This window comes from Hydra viridissima, unplaced genomic scaffold (genome assembly GCF_058129835.1).
Source record: "Hydra viridissima isolate aposymbiotic clone 2 unplaced genomic scaffold, HvirCarnegie_v1 scaffold_7, whole genome shotgun sequence".
Lineage (NCBI taxonomy): Eukaryota > Metazoa > Cnidaria > Hydrozoa > Anthoathecata > Hydridae > Hydra > Hydra viridissima.
Window position 1 is genome coordinate 3,601,889 of NW_028324306.1, and position 19,812 is coordinate 3,621,700.

At 28.9% G+C, this 19,812-nt stretch overlaps 3 protein-coding genes across 3 annotated transcripts; all 3 read left to right on the top strand.

The window, feature by feature from the left end:
- Positions 1-840: 840 nt before the first annotated feature.
- Positions 841-15,582, top strand: LOC145184470 (uncharacterized). Its single transcript, XM_090092009.1, has 7 exons — positions 841-999; positions 1,227-1,328; positions 1,884-2,030; positions 10,439-10,527; positions 10,720-10,800; positions 15,039-15,120; positions 15,354-15,582. Exons 1-7 carry the CDS (start codon positions 892-894, stop codon positions 15,414-15,416), a joined length of 672 nt encoding a protein of 223 aa, XP_089948135.1. The 5' UTR covers positions 841-891; the 3' UTR covers positions 15,417-15,582.
- LOC145184231 (uncharacterized) lies at positions 3,717-6,661 on the top strand. Its single transcript, XM_080059852.2, has 2 exons — positions 3,717-4,022; positions 4,149-6,661. The coding sequence occupies exon 2, from the start codon at positions 4,596-4,598 to the stop codon at positions 6,393-6,395; it is 1,800 nt and encodes a 599-aa protein (XP_079915978.2). The 5' UTR covers positions 3,717-4,022; positions 4,149-4,595; the 3' UTR covers positions 6,396-6,661.
- LOC149885676 (uncharacterized) lies at positions 11,750-14,236 on the top strand. Its single transcript, XM_090093211.1, has 2 exons — positions 11,750-13,405; positions 13,577-14,236. Exons 1-2 carry the CDS (start codon positions 11,750-11,752, stop codon positions 14,117-14,119), a joined length of 2,199 nt encoding a protein of 732 aa, XP_089949337.1. The 3' UTR covers positions 14,120-14,236.
- Positions 15,583-19,812: the final 4,230 nt, after the last annotated feature.

Sequence of the window (19,812 nt, forward strand, 5' to 3'; positions counted from 1 at the left end):
TTTTTGAAAATCGCCCGTTATTCTATCATTATCCATCCCAAACAACTGTTAACATATTTGGCCTTTTACGTGTCGGCCTCTAATTCTACTAGGGCGGTCTTAATGTTGGTTATTACTTAACCAACATTATTACTGGTCGAGGTTCCCTATAAACCTTTATGATATTTATGTAACAAACGACGCCATTATAAGCGTGGAACATGGGATGACACACAGGGGTCCATTAGACTCCTGTCGGCCGTTTCCGTCACGGTTTTTGTTGACCAAAAAAGGTTAAATTACACTGTTATTAGTGCAAAAAATAAACACGTCGCGCATCGGCGTTTTTTTTACTATAATCGTATAAGTTTACACAAAACTTTCCAATTTTTAAGTTATCCAATATGATTTGCGCCGATAGAATCAGAGAATAATTGATCGTTAAAAAATCTCTGACGTGTTTATATTTCTAAACGTGCTTTTTCGGTGGACCATGCTTTCTCCTCTCAGGATTATTTCAAATTCATATCTACTCACCATTTTACCAGTTTATATATATAAATATACATATACATACATACATACATATATATATATATATATATATATATATATATATATATATATATATATATATATATATATATATATATATATATATATATATATATATATATATATTTACACATATGCATATATATATATATATATATATATATGTATATGCGTAAATATATGTGTGTGTGTGTGCGTATGTGTGTGTGTGTGTGTGTGTGTGTGTGTGTGTGTCTGTGTGTCTGTGTGTCTGTGTGTCTGTGTGTCTGTGTGTCTGTGTGTCTGTGTATGTGTGTCTGTGTGTGTGTCTGTGTATGTATAGCAAAATAAAGTCTTTCATCATTCAAGATACATAAAATGTCGGTATCAAATAATTTGTTATGCCAGTATGCTTATGATGGCAATCTTATGGCATTGAAAGATGTTATTGGCGATAAAAAAGAAATGGCAAGTGTAAAATATCAGGTATGTATGTATGTATGTATGTATGTATGTATGTATGTATGTATGTATGTATGTATGTATGTATGTATGTATGTATGTATGTATGTATGTATGTATGTATGTATGTATGTATGTATGTATGTATGTATGTATGTATGTATGTATGTATGTATGTATGTATGTATGTATGTATGTATGTATGTATGTAAGTTTCTTTAATAAACTACATCTACACTTTTTGCTCATAGGATGAGCGTCAGCCTTTGCATTGGGCTTGCTCAGGTGGTCATTTTTCTATTGTTGAATACTTAATTTATGACTGTAATGTGCCAATAGATGAAGCTGATGATGTAAGTTTGACATTGAAGTTATTGTCATTTATCAATTTTTTTTTTCTTTTCATTTTCAATTCATTTAAAAATTTCTAAAGCAAATTTTTTAGGTTAAATAATACACACTTTTGATATCACAGCAAAATTTACATATCAAAATAATAACTAAAGTAGAGTGAAAGTTAGTTTAGTGACATTAAATTCTTATCCTTTAATATATTTGAGGACAGATATCACTAAATTTTTGATACTAAGGAAGATGGCAGGCCTAATGAATTACTTGTGGTTACTGTAGCCTTATTGAATACTGATTTATAATTATAAAAAAAATCGGTTGTCAGAAATCAGTTTATAGCTCTTCATGCAATCCTTTTTTAATCTTTTATTTTTTAAATGTTTATGTTAAAAAAATTTGATAAATAAAAGATCTGTGCATTTTCTGATCTTATTTAATTATTTATCAACTTTTTTATTTTTTATTTTCCTATTTGCTTAGTCTTTTCTTAGTTTAATTTTTCTTTATTTAGTTCTTCTTTCATTGATTTAACAGCTCTAAATTTTCTGTATATCTAGTCAGGTTGGACACCTCTGATAATAGCATCTTCAGCTGGCCGTGATTTAATTGTAAAGGAGTTGTTAAGAAATTTAGCAAATCCAAATAAGCAAACATCAACTGGCTGCACTGCCCTTCATTATGCTGCTTCTAAAAATCACTATGATGTAAGTTTTTTAACTTAAACCCTTTTTTTTAAATAATAAAATTTGTTAGTCACTCAAACTGGTCCTACAAAGATCTTCTCATGATGTAACTTTACACTAAGAAGTTTCACAATTGAAGAGTTTAAATTATATCTAATGCAATTCTTTTTGTTTTATCCCAATAACAATGTTGTGTAAACTTTAAATTGTTTTATGTCAATAACACTTCTATATAACAATAACAACAATAACACTGTTCTGCAAACTTTAAATTGTTTTAAGTATCAGAAATGAAATGTATTATCTCTTAACAATTTTTACATGCTGAATTCAAATTAAATGATGAAATTTTATCTCTTAAAATTGTCCAGTACTAGCCTGCAAGCATTAATGGACTCTATTTACCTTGATATCTTTTTTCCATTGCTGCAATTATTTGATGAAAGTTTTTCTCATGCTAATCGCCCACTGCTCCACAATTTGAGAGAAAGAAGTTCAAATGAGTATATAGAAAACTAATTTTTTAAGAACATGTTACAACCAAGATGTTTGTAGCCCTGTATAAAATTCTCAACAATTACTATTTAGTTTGCTGCTTTTTTGTTTCCAAGAAAATTTGATTGCACATGACATAAAATAGGATTCATGCTATTCATGCCATGTGCAATCAAATTTTCTTGGAAATCCCACCCAGCTTTTTTCTTGTCATGCAATAAAGAAATTCATGATTAGTTAATTCACAAATCTGTGGACCAACAAAAATTCTTTTTAGGGTCATTCCATATGAAATCATCCAGACCATGACACCCTTACATCTCAGAATTTGTTCATTTTTACCTCACTTGCAGTCCATATTAAAAAAATAATAACTGCGAAAATTTTAGTTAAAAATACACATGGGTTCCAGAGATATCATCAGTTAAAATAATGCTGACTCAGCATTTTAGTGATTATCTGAAGCGAGTACAAAGCAACTTTGACATATAGTATCTTCATAATGGCTTGGGGAAATTTCCTAAAATTTGGTACCCCAATAGATTTTAACTTGCAGAATACAAAAAGAGCACTCTCAAGACTTGATTGTCTCAGGAAATGCCTCTTTTATCCAATTTTGTTCAAAATTATTGGATTGTAAATTCATGATTTTTGGAGGTAAAATGAAGGCTGTGGCCCAAAATCCCGAATAAAAAGTTTAATTGTATATCATTATTTTATCTTAGGTCTACTGAAAAAAATTAGGTTCATCAATTGTCTCTCTAATATTTGATCAAAATTTGCGTTTAAAATTGTGTCTTTATAGAAAAATTTAAATTTTGTAACGAAAGCACATGAAATGTTTTTGAAACATTGAATAAAACGTCAAATAGTGCTATTTATTGACTAGTTTAGGACATTTATAGTCACAGGCCAAGTGAGGGCCAGGGAGCCTCTGACCAATTTTGCTTTGCCCCCCCCCCCCCAATCTCCCTGGATTTTTTTTTTTTTTTTTTAAATGCGTTAAATGATATAATAAATAATTATTAAAATTCAATTTAAAAACATTATTTTTTTTTTAGTTTAAGTTTCAGAAACAATTTTTTTTCATTATTTCAATTCAAATCAGTGAATGCTTACCTCTTATTATATCAAAAACAAGCAAATGTTTTGTTTCTTTGTTTGTATTTTTTTAAAGAATGATTGTGAATTTTATTGTTTTTGTATTTTTTTAGCAGGTAATATTATAAGTAATAAATATATTTAATATGGAGAAATGTGACATTGGAAAAAGTCTTAAAATTCATTGCCACAAAACTGGATTTTCTAGAAAACAAGGTTTTGTTCAATTCAAAGAACTTTCTTGTGAAAAACAAGAAGTAATGATATGGCGAGCAAATTTAAAGGAAAAATATTGTTCAATAAGAGTTATATGTTGTTATCATGAGCAATTCTATGGAAAATATTTTGAGAGAAAAATTACAAAGTGTTGCAATCCTTTTGGAACACACATGGAAAGTAAAAAAATTGCTATAAAAGGTAATCTAAAATTAATTACAACAGAATTTATATGGAAATTAAAATAAAAGAAAAATATTTTATTATTTATAAAAAATTTTATATTTTCAATTATTTTAAAAACTTAAAACTAAATTTGTTTCTTAGGTAATATAAAGATTTCCCTAGACTTAGCGAAATTTTTGCAACAAAATGTTTATGTAACTCCAGGTTGGAAACTGTGCAGTAAATGTTACAAAAAAGCAGTAGAAACAGATGGAGATTTAAATTCACAGGAGGAATGGGAATCAAAAAGTGAGAAAAAAATTAAGCTAGATACCACTATAGAATTGCTTGGAATTTCACCAGACAAACTAAAAAGTCTTTCAAAACACAGCAAATTGCCTGCAGCAAAACAAAAGTTTGAGAACACTATTGACAGAGTTGCAAAAATGGTCTCATTAGCATATAACATTAAAGAAACTTCTTTAACATCAGAAATAAAAAGCCCCATTTCAAACAACAACATTAACAATGGTTATGATCTAGACATTTTAATGTATGAAATAAAAAAAAAAAATTTCAGGGACTGACTCTTATTCCCATAAGGTGCAAATGTTAACACTTGCACCAAAATCATGGACACGTACAAAGATATCAAGCTACTTTGAAGTGTCTGAGTATCTTGTTCGAACTGCGCGAAAAGTTAAAAATGAGCATGGAATTCTCTCATTGCCCCCAAAAAAAACTGGAAACCCACTTTCACCAGAAACAGTTAATTTAGTGATTAACTTTTATCAAAGTGATGAATTTTTGAGAATGATGCCAGGAAAAAAAGATTTTGTAAGTGTTAGGAAAAACCAACATGTTCAAAAAAGATTATTGCTACTCAATCTTAATGAATTACATGTTGCATTTAAAAAAGACTACCCTAAGATCAAAGTCAGTTTGTCAAAGTTTTGTACTCTTAAACCTAAATGGTGTATTACAACTAATGCCTCAGGTACTCATAATGTATGTGTATGCATACATCACCAAAATACAAAACTTCTCATTGATGCCATTAGGTGGAATAAAAATTATAAAGATTTTATGGCATTGATTGTTTGTTCGCTTGAAAATGCAGAATGTATGCTGCATCGATGTAACCAATGCCCTGGTATTGAAGCATTAAAAAGTTTTTTAGTGCAGGAGTTTATGGACCATGAGCTCGAAGAAGATGTAGCATTCAAGCAATGGCAGAGTACCGATCGTACAACACTACTATTACAATCATTGCCACTTGATGAATTTAATGATTTATTATGTGACAGCATTGACAACCTTACCACTCATTCATATATTGCAAAAACACAAAGTAGATACTTGAAAAACTGTAAAGAAAATCTTAACCAAAACGAATGCTTAATTTTAGCAGATTTTGCTGAAAATTATCAATATGTTGTTCAGGATGAGGTTCAAAGTTATCACTGGAGTAAAAGTCAATGTTCACTTTTTATAATTGTACTTTATTTTATAGAGAAAAAAGTTCTCAAACACAAATCTTTTTGTTACTTTTCAGAAGATGTTAATCATGACACAGGATTTATTTACAAGACTCAGGAAGATATAACTAGATATATCAAAGAAAATCTACCTGATGTATCAAGTGTGAAATACTTTTCTGATGGTTGTGCAGCACAATTTAAAAATTTTAAAAACTTTATCAATCTTTGTCATCACAGTAAAGACTTTGATTTAAATGCTGAATGGGTTTTTTTTGCTACCAGTCATGGTAAATCCCCCTGTGATGGTATTGGTGGGACTGTTAAAAGAGTAGTATGCCAAGAAAGTCTAAAACAAATAACTACTGGGCAGATTTTAGATGTTAATTTAATGTACTGCTTTTGTAAAGCCAAGATAAATGGAATTTGTTTTATATTATTTTCTAAAGATGAAATCGATCAAACACGAGCACAATTAGAAAAGAGATATTTAGGTGGAAGAACAGTTCCTGGCACAAGGACATATCATCATTTTATTCCAATTGCTTCAAACACTATAAGTTGTAAAAAAACAAGTATTGATACATGTATTGAAATATTTGATATCATTCCAAAAAGCCAACATGATAAAGAGATTTCATTAAACATTAAAAAAATGGATTATATTGCATGTTTTTATGACGGATTTTGGTGGGTAGGGATTGCTGAAGATGTTAGTGAGCTTGATATAAAAGTCAGATTTATGCATCCACATGGACCAAGTAAAAACTTCTTTTGGCCAATGAGAAATGACGAGTGTTTGGTGTTCAATTCTGAAGTTATATGTCTAATTTCTACACCCACAACAATATCAGGTCGTACGTACAACATATCTGATTTAGATTTAGAGAATATAAGCAGTTGGTTACAAAAAAAAATTAAATACATTTAAAATAATTTTGTTGTAATTTTATTTACCTATTTTGCATTTAGAATTTGTCTTTCTTTTTTTCTTTTTTTCAAATCCTTGAATGGAAGGCTGAGAAGGGTTTAAATAAATCCCACTGTCCACCTTATTATGTCAATGACTATATTAGTATTAATACCATAAGATATTGATTGTTAAATAATACCATAAAGATATTGATTGTTAAAATGTTTTAAAAAATATTTCAATATTTTTGGTTTTAAAATTTATGATTTTTAAAATCGTGAAAAGATCTAAGTTTTGAGTGCTTACTTTGAAATAAAAGGTAAATAATGAAAAAAAATTGTTTCTGAAACTTAAACTAAAAAAAAAATAATGTTTTTAAATTGAATTTTAATAATTATTTATTATATCATTTAACGCATTTAAAAAAAAAAAAAAAAAATCCAGGGAGATTGGGGGGGGGGGGGCAAAGCAAAATTGGTCAGAGGCTCCCTGGCCCTCACTTGGCCTGTGACTATAAATGTCCTAAACTAGTCAATAAATAGCACTATTTGACGTTTTATTCAATGTTTCAAAAACATTTCATGTGCTTTCGTTACAAAATTTAAATTTTTCTATAAAGACACAATTTTAAACGCAAATTTTGATCAAATATTAGAGAGACAATTGATGAACCTAATTTTTTTCAGTAGACCTAAGATAAAATAATGATATACAATTAAACTTTTTATTCGGGATTTTGGGCCACAGCCTTCATTTTACCTCCAAAAATCATGAATTTACAATCCAATAATTTTGAACAAAATTGGATAAAAGAGGCATTTCCTGAGACAATCAAGTCTTGAGAGTGCTCTTTTTGTATTCTGCAAGTTAAAATCTATTGGGGTACCAAATTTTAGGAAATTTCCCCAAGCCATTATGAAGATACTATATGTCAAAGTTGCTTTGTACTCGCTTCAGATAATCACTAAAATGCTGAGTCAGCATTATTTTAACTGATGATATCTCTGGAACCCATGTGTATTTTTAACTAAAATTTTCGCAGTTATTATTTTTTTAATATGGACTGCAAGTGAGGTAAAAATGAACAAGTTCTGAGACGTAAGGGTGTCGAAAATGTTTTTTTTTGGATGATTTCATATGGAATTACCCTTTATTTATTTTTACAGTACTAAGTGATGGAAATATATATATATATCAGGTTCATAACAGATGGAATGGGTGGATTGAGACAAATTTTAAAGTCTTTTTTTTTTTAAGCTCTTCATTTAAAATTTTTTCTTTCAAAGCTCTTCATTTAAAATTTTAGATGATTATTACCTACTAGCTGTTATTTAATTTCAATGTTTCTTATTTAGCTGGAACACCATTATCAGCAATTTTGTACAATTTTCACTTTATCCCTTTCATAGTGTCTTGTAAAAAAGTTTCATCAAATTCTTTTACCTTTGCTTTAATGCGAAATATTAACTGCCTTTCAGTATGAGCCGTCCATCCTCACTCATAACTTTCTGAGCCAAATATGCCCAAAAGTTTTCAATTGGTCTTGCTTAAGGAAAATTTATTGGTTTTATGTCACAGGGTATATAATTGATATATTGTCCAACCAGCAAAAAACCTTCATAGCATAATGTGTATTTGCCAAATCTGGTCGAAATAATTATTTTCTATTGCTGTATTACTTATTAATCAAAGGCTTAAGCCTTTTTACCAAACATTCTTCAAGATATATGTCCTGAATGATTGCTAGAGCATTTACTGATTGCACAAATACCTTACAAAACCCCCTTTCAGATATCTCTATCCATACAAGCATGTGTTTCGGATATTTCTCTATACCTTTGTATCTCACTTCATCTGAACATGTATTTATATTATCTGTGTAAAATACATCATTACTGGGTATTCTATCACAATAGAATATGAAATACTTTTACTTGTCCTTAATAATCATATTATCTGACCTATATAGATGATTTACCAGCTTTTGACTTTAGGTTTTTTTCTTATGTTTTATAATGAACATCTGTTGAGCTTGTTGACAATGGATGGTTGTGTGACTTGATGAAAATTTTTGGTCTAGTTTTTATGCAAACTTATATCAACCTTATATTTTGCAGTTATTTTTAAATTGAAAAACTTTTTGTTGTTGTTTAATATCTTAACCTTCCCTGCCTTTTTTTGATATTGCTGTAAATAGTAGCTCTTGCATAACATCTTTCATGAAATGATTTGTCACAATAGCATTTGTAGCATGTGGGTTTTTTACAAAAAAGTACTTGTTTTTTCTTAAAATCCCTCTTACTTGAAAATTAAAATACATTTTGATTTGATTTTTTTAGATAATATTCCTAAGTCATTGATTTAAATAACTACAAATAATTCCATGTAATTTCAAAATGTGGCAAAAAAACTTAACTTTTTTCTCAACCCACTTGTTCCACCCATTAAAGCTGATTTGTTCTTGTCCACTGGCTTCATAAAGATTTTAATTATTCCAAACTTGATGTGTAATGGAGGTAGTATAATTTTATTTGCCTTTAAGTCCTGGATAGTTTACATTTTTGTCCCCTGGCTGAATTGTCTGCCATATTGACCAGTCTCCTTTGATATAGTGCAATTCTTTTGTATAACTGTCCCACTGACATATACTTAGTATATCCACCCAGAAAAATGAAATAGTAACCACTTGCAGGTCACAACAGATGTGTTAACTATGATCATTTATATTGATCATAGTTAACACATCTTCAGAACTCTTTAAAGTTTTCTTATATTTAATTCATTACAACTGCATGAGCAACTGGAACTGAGGGTAGCTGATTGCCATTATGCAACAATAAAGCTTTAAAGTTATTCATGGAAGCACTAATGAACAGCTTGCACTCATCTTGATATTAATTTATGTTGATGGCCAACATAGATATGGCCAACAACAGAAATTGCTACAAACGTCATTACCACCTTCTGCTCAAAAAAGCAAAGTAAGATACTGCTAGTAAAATGTGGTTCAGTGGATGGGGATTGGAGATGATCTGAATCATGTTAGGCTATTGTTACATCACCTCAATCTTCCTAACACCTAAAAGTTTTGTAGTTGAGGTTTTTCACTCAACTACAAAACTTTCAGGTGTTTTTATAATCTCTAGTGCTTCTCTATGAGTTTATTCTGGAATGTTTGAAAACTGAAAAGCAACATTTATATTATCTTGTTTTAACTTGTTTTAAGTTAACTCTTGTTTTATTCTTGTTTTACCGGGGTTACAAAAGTTTAATAAGTCTCTCCTCACATGGGTTGCAGTTGCAGTTGTTTGGTACATACTTTTTCTCTGGATCTTCTATTTTGGAACTGAAATTGAAGTTATAGGGTTTCTTAATTGCTTTTTTTGCTCTGCTGTAGTAATTTTACCAAAATCATAGCAGAAGTTATTTGCTTTATTTTCATGGATCCATGGCAAAAAACAGTCTTTTAAGGTACTATCCAACTTGCTAAACAATAGTTATATTCGCTGAATGCAATGTGGTGACAATACTAGCAAATGTTAGATTATCTTAATTTACATGATGGTTTTCTATTGGTCACCAATACTGATTATGTAATCTACAGTGTAAGTTGCATTATGTATTTTATAAACCTTGCATCATTAGGTGATTACTTATTTTATGAAAACTCGAGTTTTGACATTTTTTTTTTAAAAAAACATGTTTCAAGTTCTCAAATGACTCAAGTACTGAAAGTAAGATAAAACTTACAGTAAAAAAAAAACTTTGCTGATAAATTTTTGCACTGAATAATAAGTTTATTAAGTAAGAGCCAACAATTTAAATAATAAGTTTGTTTCAGATGTTCATTTCTACTCTAATTTTTTAAATATACAAATATGTTAAATAAAAACAATGGTTTTTTAAAAAAAACATTGTTACTCAAATACTTAAACTATTATATTATTATATAAATTTTCAAATTATCAGTTAGTTTTATAAAAATAAATTATCTATTAGAAACAGAATTTCCTAATATTTTTTACAACTTTTAGTTTATGCAATTCTCCTAAAATTTTCAGATAGCTCAAATGCTGATTTCCTCAGATGCTGATGTTGATATTCAAGACAAAATTACTTCTGCAACTCCCCTTCATAGAGCTGCTTCAAAGTAAAGTTTTTTTTATCCTTTTTATGTTATTATTTATTATTTTCATATTAATTTCATTTTTGTTACAATTTACGTTACTAACAATTATCTTTTTTTTTTTTTTTTTTTTTTTTTTTAGGTAAACTTTTCATCTCACTTTTACTTTCTTTTATTTGATTGGGTTGTCATTTTTAGTTAAAATTTTTGTTACAGAGGGAACCTACAAACTGTAAATCTATTGTTAACCCACAACTGCAAAATTGATATTCAAGAGGCACATGGAAACACACCTTTGTAAGTGTAGATGAGGTTTAAACTTTCTGAAATATGTTACGAATTTGAAAAAAGTTTAAAGTCTAAAGAACAATAATTTTGTTTGTGATGTTTAATATATATTTACAAATATACATAATATATATATATATATATATATATATATATATATATATATATATATATATATATATATATATATATATATATATATATATATATATATATATATATATATATATATTAGGGCTGTTCATGTGAACACAGGAAAAAAATTTTTTTCTCGGATTTGAATGCATAGTTGTTTATTTTGTGCCATTTGACATAGTAATTGACTGTGGAAAAAATCTTTCCAATCAGATAATGTTTAGGGGGTGCTCAATGACCATAAAGTTTTATGAAAAACGTCAAAAACGTGTAAAAAGTTCCAAAGTTCCAAAAATTTCTAGAACCTGGTTAGTTAGATTTTTTCCACTGAAATATTGTCTGATTGCGTGCTATATAGATTAATTAAAGTGCAGCAGATTAACTGTCATCAGGGCACCAGACTAAAAAATGTCTGCTAGTGTTTAAAACAACTGTGTTTATATCATTTTGTTAAAATTTGTATTCATAATTTTAATACTATTATTTAACTCAATTTAGAATTTGTTCAAACAGAATAAAAAGGTTTACAAAATAAATATTATTTTTATTTGGAATTTCAGTTTGACAACAAATGTATTAATATTTTGATAGTACCTAACCTTAGTAACCTATTATAGAAAACTAGCATGGTAGTCTGGTAGTGTATTGTTTGTTATTAAGTGCAGATAATAATAATTTCTAATTTGAAAATATTTATTTAATTTCTTTAGTAATAATTATTATAATATATTGCTGCAGCTGCATAAACCAACAACTGAATGATAAGTTTGTATAATATGGTATTGAGTTTTGATTTTCTCATAATATTTCAGTTATCATTGAAATGGCAGCATCATCTCGTGTTGCTATCTCTACACGACTTCAAACCAAAATCTTTTTAATTGGACAACCAGAGCCAAATCTTCCAGATAAAGTTCCTCCCTTAACATCTGATGTTTTAAAAACATTTTTTTATCATCTTAATTCAACCAAAAAGTCAGTGCCTGAAAGTCTTAAAACAACTGTTGATGAACTGATTATTATTTGGAATAAAGCCCGTATTCTGACAGCATTTCATCCGAATGTAGTCTTAAAGTCGAAAACTTTAGTCCAGGAATTTAAATTAATAAAAAAAAATAAATCCAGATTGTCAGATTCTCAGAAATCGAGAGAGAAATCATTTACAGACACCATTGGCCTACTTTTTGACATTGCCCACAAGGATGCTGAAACCATGATCAGAATTGAAGAAGATAAAGAATTTTTATTGGATCAGAGATGTCAGAGAAAAATGTTGATGTTTGGAGAGGACAAAGAACTTTCAAAATTAGAAGAAAGAAATGAAGCAAGGAAACAAGCAGAGAGAGAACGAAAGCTAAAAGAAGAGCAAAGACAATCTGGTGCGAGTGCAATAGTTCCTGTTATTGAACCTTTACATGACGAAAGTTATAGTGATGACAACGATAACGATGCTGTTGATAATGACAAAATGGTTGATAGAGATTTTGAGATAGAAATCCCTGTTTATTACAGACAACAAGTCAGTAAAGCAAGTTCTTCAGGGTCAGCTGAATCAAGTTTAGCAAGTACTCCAAAACGACAACGTATCTTAGATACAATTCTTGACTCGCCTGATGTTTCATCAACATTAGACAGAATTAATCTATCTGACACAAAATTTACTATGCTAGCAGCAGCAATTGCAAGGGCTGGTGGACAGAACCTCGATGATGGATCATTGTCACGTTCTACAGTCCGTAGAAAACGAACCTATCATCGATCAAATATTGAAGCCACTGTTCGAACTGAATTCTGCGATTTGGACAAACCACCATTAATCGTCCACTGGGATGGCAAACTGATGATAGATCGTACAAATTCTGCAGCCCCTAAAGCAAATGTTGACCGGCTATCTATAGGTGTGACAGGTCACAATGTTGACAAAATACTTGGAATAGCAAAACTATCAGCTGGAACTGGAGAAGCCCAAGCAAAAGCAGTTATTCATCTGCTTAATTTCTGGGACATAATTGGTGATGTTATTGGAATGAGTTTTGATACTACAGCCTCTAACACTGGCTCCAAAAATGGTGCATGTGTAGTTCTAGAGAAACATATAGGTAGAAATTTGTTATATTTCGCTTGCAGACACCATGTTCATGAGATCATAGTAGCAGGAGTGTTTGGATCACTATTTGGACCATCATCTGGTCCCAACATACCTCTTTTCCAGAGATTTCAGCAATATTGGCCCAAAGTTAATCAAGGAAATTTTAAACCTCTGGATGACATTCGAATGAAAATACCCCTGGTGCAAGAACTACAAAATGAAGTGATTGCATTCCTCAAAGAAAACCTGCATGTTAAAATGCCAAGGGATGACTACAAAGAAATCATGGATCTCTGTCTGTTAATACTTGGAAAACTGCCTGATCAAGAAGAGAAAAATTATCATTTCAAGATCCCTGGTGCTTATCACATGGCTCGCTGGATGGCCAAGGTTATTTATTGTTTTAAGATTTATTTATTTCGTGAAGTGTTCAAGTTGACCACAAAAGAGGAAAAAAATCTCTGTGAATTTTGCTTATTTGCTAGTCTGGTTTATGTAAAATCTTGGATATCATGCACAAATGCCAGCGATGCTCCAGTTAATGACTTGTTTCTGTTTCAGCAACTTAAGCAGTTTGCAGTTGTGAATAAAACGATTTCCGAAGCAGCAGTCAAGAACTTTCAAAACCATTTGTGGTACCTTTCACTAGAATTGGTCCCACTAGCTTTGTTTTCAAACAAACTTCAAACAGAAGAGAAGCGAAAAATGATTTCCAACATGAAATTTCACGGTGAGAACTGGTCTGAAAGGTTGATCAAATTAAAGAACATTGAAAGTCTAGAGAAGAAATCTCTGGACATGCTGGTGACATCAGTTTCAGCAAGTGCGTTGCGGTCAATGAAGGTTGATATTGATTTTCTGTTCAACAACGATCCAGCTACCTGGAATGATTCCCCAGAATACCAAGAAGGAAAAAATTTAGTATATTCATTGAAAGTAGTAAATGATGCTGCCGAACGATCTGTGGCTTTAATGTCAATGTTTAATGAATCGATTACAAGGAATGAATCTGAAATGCAGAGGTTAATTCAGGTGGTTGAGGATCACAGAAAGCGAGTGCCAGATGCCAGAAAGTGTACTCTGAAGAGTTATAGTCCTCGCTAGCATTAACATTGCACGAACTATAACATTACGATAATTAAATGTTAATTGCTCATATGTTTTTTTGTTTATAATTCGTATTTTAATCAATGACAAAGAGTCAAAAATCCTAGTGTTTTATTTTGGAAAAATTCTGATATAACAAAAACCGCAGAATTTAGTCGTATTGCAGTATTTTATTTCATTAATTTCTCTGCTAATAAACCAGTCTAAAGTGGATGTGGATTGTAATTTGTATTCAGAATTTAATATTTAGAGATAATTAAAACTGATCAAATCTGAAAAATCTAATTAACCGGGTTTTAGAAATTTGTGGAACTTTGTTACTTTTTCCATGTTTTTCACATTTTTCGTAAAACTTTATGGTCATTGAGCACCCCCTAAACATTATCTGATTGGAAAGATTATTTGCACAGTTAATTACTATGTCAAATGGCACAAAATAAACAACTATGCAATCAAATCTGAAAAAAAAATTTTTTTTGGACAGCCCTAATATATATATATATATATATATATATATATATATATATATATATATATATATATATATATATATATATATATATATATATATATATATATATATATATATATATATATATATATATATCAACTTATACACTGGTAGATATATGGGAAATATGATTTAATTTTGTGTATTATTATACGGAAATTATAACAAATAATAAATTTCATCAAATAAAAAAATGATTAACAGAAATATTCCAGAATTAAAAAATCATCAAAGAAAACAGCATTCTTTAATTGTTTACGATGTAGAAACATTTTCAAGTTCATTATTTGTTTTTCCTACTAAAAGTATTGAATGTTTTTCATGATTTTTTAGATTTCTTCAGAATGTTTTTCCTAACAATGAAAATCTCATTCTAAAATAAGACTTTTTTCATTTTCTAAATAGACATCTAGCATGTGAAGAGGAGAGAACAGAAGTTGCTGAGTTATTACACCAACATGGTGCTTCACTAACTATTCAAAATAAGGTAAATACTTTATTATAGTCAAAATAATCAGAATATCATTAATATAGCAGACCTTTTTCTAGGCAGATGTTTGAAAAAAAGCATAAAGAATTGTCATAAGATCTGGGTTATATTAAGATCATAAGATCATAAGGTCAATAAGATCAATACAAACCAGTTTGAGGATTTTTTTTTTCCCTGTAAAATCTCCAGCATCTGCAAAATTTCATTTAAGGTTTTTATCTACTTTTTAGGATGAAAAGACTCCAATTGACTTATGTCCACCATATCTTAAAAGAAGACTTCTAGGCAGCTGAAATTTTAAAATTTCAGAGAGTGGTGCATGTGTTCTTAGAAGTTGAAATAAGCTAGAGGAGAAAAAAGTTTGTGTTGAGGAGTTCAAAGTAAAAACATTCATAAAAATATTAAAATAAATATTGTTATTTTCTATTTGATGAATATTTAAAAAATCTCCGTTTTTTTGTGTTCTATGCATTGACATGTAGAAATATTTAAAAAGTTATTGCAATTTAATGAAAATTCAACACTTATATTTTTAAATTTTATATTACTGAGTTAATAATTATTAAATCATATAATATCACTTAAGTTAAAGTTGTAAAATATTTTTTTTTTATAGCTTAACATTATCAAACATGATATCCTAATTTCACTTGAGTTATAATTTTAAAATGAGTTAAAATATATATATTTTTAAATCAGTGTTATCTTTTAAGAAAGTTATTTATGTGAATGTGAATTTATTTTGTAAAAATTTGAAACTGTTGAAATGGATGTTCATAAAAAAATAAAAATGAAATATGATGTTCATAGTAAAAAAAAAAATGAAATTTTGCTTGAAAGGAGTACACATCTTAAAAACTAAAAAGTTTAAAAATGTTTCGAAAACAATATCAAAATGGAATTAGTAAAGCATCAATTCTAATTTGATATTTTACTAATGATATTATATAATGATATTGTAAAAATATTCAATGATATTATTACATAAAATTATAAGTATAGTAGCAATCCCACAGTAATCTAGTGCTTAATCTGCTGCCTCTCTTTATATCAAATACCAAAATGCATCTGTAAATAATAAGTTTTAAAGAATAATATATTATTCATTTGATTTGTTCAAATTTTTTTGCATTTTTTATTTATTACCATTAGCTACTGATTAAGCAACATTATCATAATTGTAGTAGTAATAGAAGTAGAAGCAGTAGTAGAAGAAGAAGCAGCAGCAGCTGCAACTGGCAAAGCCAGCAAGTGTGTTTCCATACTTTGGCAGCCTATTTTTTGTTTAATTTTTCTCTAGCCATAAGTCGATTCTTTTTGAATCCATTAAGATTAACTGAATTAACTGTCACTAGGAAGATTTTTCCAGTTGCTCTGTTAAATAGAAAATTGTATAAAAATTGTAAAAGTATAGTAAAATTAGTATATCTCTATCATATCACAAGCTATGTCCTCTTATTGAAGGTTCTATTTTGAATTAGAAATCTTTTACTAGCTGAACCTGCTTTAAATTATTGAATAATTTATAAAGCTGAATCAGATTGCCTCTTGCATGTTTCCTTTTTAATGTTGTAATATTTAAGAGCATCAGCTGTTTGTCGTACATTAATTTTCTACAAATTTATTCTACTTAGGTTATGTAGATACAAAAAAACTCATGAGTCTAGAAGAGGATAAAGAGCTACTCTGTGTTGAACTTTTTCTAATATATCTATCTTCGTTTTAGCTTGTGGTGACGATACATTAACTGCAAACTCTAAGTGAAGTTTATAAATGTCAAATAAATATTTCTCAACAGTTTGATGTTATCAAAACTGGTAAAAGTTTTTCTCATCATTCCAATCATTTTATTAGCTTTAGATGAAGTAAAAATCATTTAATTTTTCTATTTCATGGTTTTTGAGAATACAACTCCAAGATCTCTTTCCATATCAGATGATTTTAAAATAATACCTCCCATGCTATAATCTCTACTCTTATTTTTATTACCATAGTGCATCACTAAACATTTCTCTGAGTTAAACTTCACTAACCGTTTGCTAGGCCACTCAATTGCATTTTCTAGATCATTTTGTAAGTTTTAAACCTTTTATTCTGTAAAAAACATTAGCTTATAACTTTTAAGCAGCTTAAAGAAGTCATTAATAAATGTAAAACAGTAAAGGGCTCAATACCAAGCTTTGAGGAACTACACTATAAATTTCTCTCCAATGACTCTGACTTGCCTAGAACTACTCTTTGCCTGAGATTTTTTAAGAAAACTTCAATCCACTTCAGAAAAAATTCTCTAATACCATAGCCTTCAAACTTTTGTAGTAGTCTTTTATGAGGAAAAGCCTTAGCAAAATCTTATGGCATTTCATCAACTGGGATGTTATTTGATAGACAAAATAATATGAAGTCCAACGTTTCCAATAGATTTGTTGTACACACTTTACTTTTCATAAATCCATGTTGCTCTTTTTTGAGTTTAATCAGCACAAACATATTACATGTTTCATTATCATAAAATATTAACAAGCCATACAACTCTTGAGCCAACTTGTTTTCAAGATATTTAAACCAGTTTACATTTTCAACAATTCTATAAATACTTGCATAATCTCATCACTTGGTATTGGTTATATATGATGAATGAAATAAAAGCATTATACCACTAATGACTTTTTACCACTAATTAAGCTTGTTGAATTATCTCTTTTTTTTGACTTTTTAAAATCCTTACTCTTCCACATTCTACTTTAAACTGAATGTTTTTAATCCATTTTATCACTATATTCAATAATTTGATGCTGCCGCCAATCATTTAATCCAAATATTGATTGTTGACATTCTTTCTTAATCTGTTGTTATGTTATCTAAAATTATTTTCAGATAACATAACAACAGATTAAGAAAATACTCCCATATTCAAAGCTGAAAATAACTACTCCCACTCTTTGAATGGTTGGCAATTTTGGGTGGCCCTCTGAACATTTAAATGATTATGGCTAAGAATAGGCTGATCCATATTTAACCATTTAGATACTACATTACAACAATACGATTGCAATCACATTACAATTAATGATTACAACTACTAATTACAATTAGTTATAGTACAATTACAAAACACAAATCAGCTAAAATCAATAAATAGATAGGCTTACCAACATTTTATTCTATTCATCAGTATTATCCCTTCATCTTTATTTATTTAAAAAATGAATCTTTTCTTTATTAAAACTATTGGTTTTGTCTGTTGCTTTGGACAAGATCAATTTAATGCATTGGCACTTTCAAAACTGAGATCAAAGTTATTTCTACAGACATGAATGAAGTTCTTCATAGTTATTCTATTGTTATTTATTAAACTACTATAAATTATAATTTTTATTCTGACTTGTACATCTATTAGCCCTCAGAGTAATACTAACACCTCAATTGTTGAAGAAAAAATTTAAGGTATGCACTTATAACACTAATAATGTCTCCTTTTTTTGATCTCCAATAGAAGCATGATAAATGGCTACCACTGGGATCAAGGTTTTTTTTACAAAACTCTTTTTACATGCAGCCAATTGTTGGACAAATGTGACAGACTTAAACATCTTTGCTATAAAAACTTGAGAATTCATTTTTTGTTTTATGTTATTACCTTTGGTTACAATTTCTACAGTTAGACTCAACATTTTCTTTTGAGTTTGTTCCCCTCTATTTTGAGAAATGTTGAAATCAAATGAACTTACTTGCTGTTGGATAAGCATCTAATCTATTTCATTTATAGAGGATTTTTTCTTTCAACTATTTTTCCTTTAAATATCTACAGTCTTTCAGAGTTTTGTATTACTTTGTATAGGTTAATCAATATTTTTATGAAAATCTAGAGTTACTTTTAAAAGTAGTTTGTATGAACAAATTGATTTGCCAATTGCATGTTATTACCAAAAAGTTATTGATTGTTATAAATCATGTCACATGAACTTCACAGTTTAAAGTAAATCTCTTTTTGATTGTTTCCTTCTTTGATGCAAACCATCTAAATTTATGCTGAGTCTTTCATTTTGTAATAATAAAACTTTGTATTGATTGCAACCACTTACACTTGCAATCATTTCCACATTATGTGGCAGAATAATGATTATTTGGTAAGTTGGTGTAAATCTTAAAGTTGTTTTAGGATCTTCCTGTTTTTACAGGACAATTTTAAAATGTGCCATACTTGATATTATTTCAAATAGTTTTGGGGACATTTATTATTTATGAGGTTAAAAACCAAGTTGCCTTAACATGAAAAACTGTGTTCCCTTTGTGAGACTAAATGAAATAGATTTCAATAGCAAAATCTTATTCAAGATTAATAGGAAACTATTTTGATAATTTTGTTACAAAATTATCAAAATGAAATTTTATTATTTCACTGTTTTGACACATTTGATTGCATTAAAATAAAGCATGTACACGAAATAAATGTGAAAGTAGAAAAACAACTTAAAAAAAGTGCTCCTCAATTTTTATTTCGAACCAAGTAATAATTTTAATACAATAATATAAGAAGAACAAACATTAAAAAAAAAATTAATTTTTCCTGAGGGAATCTAATAAGATTTTGAGCTTTTGCTTTAGTGGTACCCATAAGCTTGCGCACAGAATAAGAATCAAAACGATTTGATGCTTTTTAAATGATATTTTAATATCTTTAATGTTTCT

Coding starts and splice junctions, on each gene's coding strand:
- LOC145184470 (XM_090092009.1), top strand. CDS start 892: ATGTCGGTATCAAATAATTTGTTATGCCAGTATGCTTATGATGGCAAT. Junction 1,000..1,226: donor TGGCAAGTGTAAAATATCAG/GTATGTATGTAT, acceptor TTTTGCTCATAG/GATGAGCGTCAGCCTTTGCA. Junction 1,329..1,883: donor CAATAGATGAAGCTGATGAT/GTAAGTTTGACA, acceptor CTGTATATCTAG/TCAGGTTGGACACCTCTGAT.
- LOC145184231 (XM_080059852.2), top strand. CDS start 4,596: ATGTTAACACTTGCACCAAAATCATGGACACGTACAAAGATATCAAGC.
- LOC149885676 (XM_090093211.1), top strand. CDS start 11,750: ATGGCAGCATCATCTCGTGTTGCTATCTCTACACGACTTCAAACCAAA. Junction 13,406..13,576: donor TGGCTCGCTGGATGGCCAAG/GTTATTTATTGT, acceptor TTTCTGTTTCAG/CAACTTAAGCAGTTTGCAGT.